At 55.5% G+C, this 6093-nt stretch overlaps 1 protein-coding gene across 1 annotated transcript in view; it reads left to right on the forward strand.

The window, feature by feature from the left end:
• LOC109923727 (serine/threonine-protein phosphatase 6 regulatory ankyrin repeat subunit C) overlaps positions 1 to 6093 on the forward strand; it is a 13802-nt gene that overhangs the window by 4754 nt on the left and 2955 nt on the right. Inside the window, exons 7-11 of the mRNA XM_048592273.1 lie at positions 273 to 415; positions 1257 to 1469; positions 3499 to 3577; positions 4330 to 4444; positions 5212 to 5309. Coding sequence (XP_048448230.1) covers positions 273 to 415; positions 1257 to 1469; positions 3499 to 3577; positions 4330 to 4444; positions 5212 to 5309 — 648 coding nt within the window. The remainder of the gene's footprint in view (positions 1 to 272; positions 416 to 1256; positions 1470 to 3498; positions 3578 to 4329; positions 4445 to 5211; positions 5310 to 6093) is intronic.

Here is a 6093-nt window from a genome sequence, read left to right on the forward strand (position 1 = left end):
GGGGTGTGTTTTTACGGGGGATTGGTTGGGGCGGGGGGGCGCGTTTTTACGGGGGATTGGTTGGGGCGGGGTGCGTTTTTACGGGGGATTGGTTGGGGCAGGGGGGCGCATTTTTATGGGGAATTGGTTGGGGTGGGGGGCGTGTTCTTACAGGAAGGGTGAGGGTGGGATGATTTAATCCCACTCCATCCTCTGTCCCTCCATCACTGAGCCGTGTGCTGTCTGCCACCTTCCCCCACGATCCCACCCACCCCCCCACCCCTGCCCCACAGGCCACTTGGATGTGGTGAAGCTACTGTCGTCACGAGGATCCGATGTGACGGCGAAGGACAGGAAAGGTTACACACCACTGCACGCTGCTGCCTCGAACGGACAAATTGATGTTGTCAAATACCTCCTGAACCTCGGGGTGGAGGTCAGTACTGCAGGCACTCCGGGGTTGGGGCGGGGGGAATGTTCCCGCGCTGGATTCTTCGTCTCGTCTGGGCGTCCCCAGACTGAGGAACCTGTATGTGCTCCACCTTGTTCTCCCCTCGCGTTCTGCAAAACTCTGTGACGTTTTCTCCGAAACTGCTCAGTCGTTGCTGTGTGCCGAATCCAGCAGCCAATTCGCTCACAGCAAGCTCCCGCCCCGCTCCCCCAACCCCCACCCCCCACCCCGCGCCAGCAGTCACACCTCTGTTTTGGTGATATTTATACAGGGATGCATGTTGGCTCCCGCACGTGGGTGCAATATTCCCAACGTCCGAGTATTTTTCAGGAGAGCTCGCTTGGGATCAGTGAGGTCTCTGGACCTCTCCCGGCCGGCCCCCTCCAGGTTCCCTCGGCACCCTCCCTCGTGCCTGCTCACTCAGCCCCCTCCCTCAGCGCCCTCCCCTTGACCCGCTCCCAGCACCCTCCCTCTGACCCGCTCCTGGTTCCCCCGGCGGCCTCCCTCTGACCCGCTCCTGGCTCCCCCAGCGCCCTCCCTCTTACCCGCTCCCGGCACCCTCCCTCTGACCTCCTCCCACCTCTCTCTGCACCCTCCCTCTGACCTCCTCCCTCTGCCGATTGTGCGATAGTAACTGCCTTGCCTCTGGTGAGATGCTGACGTCTCTTCAATGCTGTATATCTGTGATCCTGGGGAGTGGGGGTTGGGGGGGTAACCCAGCCCCCGGTGCCCTGGTGTACACCCGTCGCTTGTGTAAAGTGACGAAGGTGCTAGTACGGGGAGGATGGGAAAGCTGAACGGCCTTGCGTTCCCTCCCTGCCTGCAGATTGATGAGCCTAACGCCTACGGGAACACTGCCCTCCACATCGCCTGTTACACTGGACAAGACACAGTCGCCAATGAGCTGGTGAACTCTGGGGCTAACGTGAACCAGCCGAACGAGCAAGGCTTCACACCACTGCACTTTGCTGCTGTCTCGACCAATGGCGCTTTATGTCTCGAGCTCCTGGTCAACAACGGAGCGGATGTGAACATTCAGGTGAGACCCCTGCTGTTCCCTCTCATCCTCTGGGACAACGCCCCGTCCGGCCGTGAAACTCCCGGTCGCTCGCTTCGGGAGCAGCTCGTCACTGCTGAATGGCGTCTGGAGGGTTGCGTGGGAAATGTTCCCCACCCGGGGCAGGGAATGCAGAACGCTCGCTCCCACAGGGGGAAATTGAGGGGAGTGGGATTGATGCAGTGTTTTTGGACGGGTTGAGCGGGGAGCCCGGTACCCCACACTGGGGAGAGGCGTAGAAACTTGAGTGGAGCTCGAGGAGGTGATAGCCTTGTAGTATTATCCGCCAATCCGGAGAACCCAGGGATAAACTGGGAACCTGGGTTCGAATCCTGCCAGTGGCAGATGAAGGAGTTTGGGTTCGATAAAACTCTGGAATTAAGAGTCTAATGATGGCTGTGAATCCAATGTCGATTGCCAGCAAACCCTATCTGGTTCACTAATGTCCTTATCCGGTCTGACCTACATGTGACTCCAGACCTGCAGCAATGTGGCTTTCCTTTTTAATGTAAATGTGGTGTGGTGTGGAGGCAAGCCATTCGGCCCATCAAGTCCACACCAACCCTCGGAAGAACATCCCATCCAGGTCTGCCTCCCCCCACCCTATACCTGTAACCCTGCCTTTCCCACGGCCAATCCACCCTACCCTGCACATCCCTGAACAGTATGGGACAATTTAGCACGGCCAATCCCACCCTAACCTGCACATTCCTGGGCACTACAGGACAATTTAGCTCGGCCAATCCACCCTAACGTGCACATCCCTGGGCACTATGGGACAATTTAGCATGGCCAATCCACCCTAACCTGCACATCCCTGGGCACTACGGGACAACTTAGCACGGCCAATCCACCCTTTGGGCTGTGGGAGGAAACCGGAGCGCCCCGAGGAAACCTGCACAGACACGGGTAGAATGTGCAAACTTCACACAGACAGTCACCCGAGGGTGGAATCGAACCTGGGTTCCTGGCGCTGTGAGGCAGCGTTAAGCCACCGTGCCGCTCAGTTCAATCTGGATAGTGTGAGCTGATGAGTGTGGGCATGGCAAACAAGGCAAGGCAATACATGATGGGCAGTAGGACCCTGGGAAGTACTGAGGATCAGAGGGACCTTGGTTATGCATGTACACTGATCCCTTCAGGTAGTGGGACAGAAGGGTGAAGTGGTAGGAGGCATTTGGTACCCTTGCCTTTATTAGCTGAGGCATAGAGTCTCAGAGCAGGAGGGTGATGCTGGAACTGTCAAACCACACAGCGAGAGTGTTGTGTGCAGTTCTGGAATCCACATTCTTGGTGGGGGGTGTGTGTGTTGGGGGTCTGGCAGCATTGGGAGAGGAGGTTGTTGGGGGAGTGGGGTGCAAAGGGAGATTTACCAGGATGTTGCCCCTGAGGCTGGAGAATTTTGGTGACAGGGTGGGATTGGACAGACTGGGGTTGTTTCCCTTGGAGCAGAGGAGACCAAGAGGAGAGACACGGTTGAGATGCATAAAATGATGAGGTGCATGGACAGGAAGAAACTTTTGCCCCCTGGATGGAGGGATCTGTGACCAGGGAAGGGACATAGATTGAAGGTGAGGGGCAGGAGGTTCAGAGTGGGGGAGATGTGAGGATTTGTTATTGACCCAGAGGGTGGCGGGGAATCCGGTACTCGCTGCCTGTGAGGGGGAACCCTTCAGAACGTTGAAGAAGTGTGTAGGCGGGCTGTCGCGATGCCAAGGCTGTGGAGCCAAGTGCTGGGAAATGGGGGTTAGAAGGGTCCCGACCTGAAACGTCAACTTTCCTGCTCCTCCGATGCTGCCTGGCCTGCTGTGTTCATCCAGCTCCACACTGTGTTACCTCTGACTCCAGCATTGGCAGTTCTTAACTATCTCTGTTAGAATTCAAGTGGTTGTTTGTGACCAGCAGAAGCGTAATGGGCTGAAGGGCCTTTTCCCTGTGCTGTAGCTCTCTCTCTCTCTCTCTCTCTCTCTCTCTTTCTCTGTGACTCTCTGACTGCTCTCTCCCTGTGCAGAGTAAAGATGGGAAGAGTCCGTTGCACATGGCTGCGATCCACGGCAGGTTTACACGATCTCAGATCCTCATCCAGAACGGTACGTGAGGGGCTCCCCTAAACCAAGGGACAGGAAACGGTGACCCCAGGGATTAGAGCATTCGAAAAATAAATTCCTAACTCTCAGCAGACCTGCCATAAAGGGTCGTGTGTGTGTGTGTGTTTGTGTATGCGCACGCGTGTGTGTGTGTGTGGACTTGATGGGCCGAATGATGATCAGAGGATTAGATAGGGTGGACAGTGGGAGCCTTTTTCCTCAGATGGTGATGGCTAGCACGAGGGGACATAGCTTTAAATTGAGGGGTGATAGATATAGGACAGATGTCAGAGGTAGGTTCTTTACTCAGAGAGTAGTAAGGGCGTGGAATGCCCTGCCTGCAAAAATAGTAGACTCGCCCACTTTAAGGGCATTTAAATGGTCATTGGATAAACATATGGATGGTAATGGAATAGTTTAGGTTAGATGGGCTTCAGATTGGTTTCACAGGTCGGCGCAACATCGAGGGCCGAAGGGCATGTACTGCGCTGTAATGTTCTATGTTCTAATGGCCTGCTTCCGCACTGGAGGAATTTGACGCATCTGCTCCAATCGGACTGAAACGAGGAGAAATGCCTTCACCCAGAGAGTTTGGGTTGGGGTGGGGGGAGGTGGGGAGCCTGTGGAATTCTCCGCCACAGGAAGCGGTCGGCGGGGGGTGCTGAACGATGAACTGTTTTTGAGAAGGTGTTGGGTGTAGTTCTTGGAGAGAATGTGGGACTCGATGACTGATGTGTTGCTGATCTTGTCCTCAGGTGGAGAGATAGACTGTGCAGATATATATGGCAATACTCCTCTACATGTAGCTGCTAGGTACGGTCACGAGTTACTGATCAGTACCTTAATGACCAACGGTGCTGACACCGCACGGTGAGTAACAGTGTCCACCCGACTCTCCACCCCCTCAGGTTCGTTCTCTCTGCCCGCTCCGTGTCCACCTCTCCGCTCCTCCCCAGCTGTGCCAGTGTTTGGTTCCTTCAGCTCGGCGTTATCAGTGACTTGTCGAGGTACAGAGCGCCGGTGAAGGCCCTTCAGCCCATCAAGCCTGTGCTGGTCACAAACACTCACCTGACTATCCTAATCCCCGTTTCCCAGCACTAGGCCCGGTGACCTTGGCATCGCGAGTGCCTGTCTATATACCTGGTCCATGTTCTGAGGGGGTTCCTGCCTCTCCCACCTGAAGGGGCAGTGAGTTCCAGATTTCCCACCACCCTCTGGGTGAAAAACAGATCCTCATAGCCCCCCTCCAAACCTCATGCCCCCTCCCTGGCCACTGATCCCTCCATCCAGGGGGTAAAGTTCCTTCCTGTCTACCCTATTGATGCCCCTCGTTGTTTTATACATCTTCATTGTGTTCCCCCCTCCCCCAATTCTCTTCTGCTCCAAGGAAAACAACCCCAGTCTGTCCAGTCTCTCTCCTTCACCGAAACTCTCCAGCCCCCAGCGAGCAACGTCCACGTGCTGTCACACCCCTCTCGCTCTCTCTGTGTGTGAATTAGACTGCAGGCTGGGCTGTCAGTCTGGTCTCTGCCTCATTGGCGATGGAGACGGTGCTGCGTGTGTGCTCTGAGCTGTAAATGTCGATCATCCATCATTCTCTCTCTCTCCCCTTAAAATGTCTTTACTTGTCCTTTCAGGCGTGGAATCCACGGCATGTTTCCTCTGCACCTGGCTGTACTTTACGGGTTTTCGGATTGCTGCCGCAAGTTACTCTCATCAGGCATGTCGCCTCGCACCGTCTGCCTCCCGCTCCTGTGCCCCCCCCCCCCCCCCCCGCCCTCCCATACCTCCCTCCCCTCACCCGTGCCCACCCTCCCTCTCCTGTGCCCACCCTGCACCTTCTCATTCACTCCCACGCAGTTTGGTTTTAGTTCATTCGTGGGGTGAGAGCATCGCTGGCTAGGCAGCATTTATTGTCCAGAGAGCAGTTCAGTATCACCACGTTGCTGTGGGTCTGGAGTCACGTGTAGGTCATACCTGGTAAGGATGGCAGTTTCCTTCCCTAAAAGGCATTAGTGAACCAGATGGGTTTTTCCTGACAATGGATTCGTGGTCCCCATTAGACTCTTATTCCGGATTTTTAAAAAAATGATCGCATTCAACCGTCTACCGCAGCGGAATTCAAACCCGGGTACCCACTGAAATAACTCCACAGAGTCTGGGATTCTGTCACCGAGTCACCCCTTATTTACATGTGGAGAGTCCTTGACACTGGTCCAGCTCCCTCAGAGCCAGCTCTGAGTGAGAGCAGAACCCCTGACCCTCCTGTTTGCGTGTGTCAGCCAGGGCTCCCTGATTGAACCAGATGCGTGAAATTCCTACAGTGTGGAACCAGGCCATTTGGCCCATTGAGTCCGCACTGAGAGAGCGTCCTACCCACATCCACCTACCCTGTAACCCTACGTTTCCCGTGGCTATCCCACTCTAACCTGCACATCCCTGGACACTATGGGACAATTTCCCACGGCCAATCCACCCTAACCTGCACATCCCTGGGCACTATGGGACAATTTCCCACG

Source organism: Rhincodon typus, unplaced genomic scaffold, assembly GCF_021869965.1.
Source record: "Rhincodon typus isolate 14 unplaced genomic scaffold, sRhiTyp1.1 hic_rhity00000936, whole genome shotgun sequence".
Taxonomy (NCBI): Eukaryota; Metazoa; Chordata; class Chondrichthyes; order Orectolobiformes; family Rhincodontidae; genus Rhincodon; species Rhincodon typus.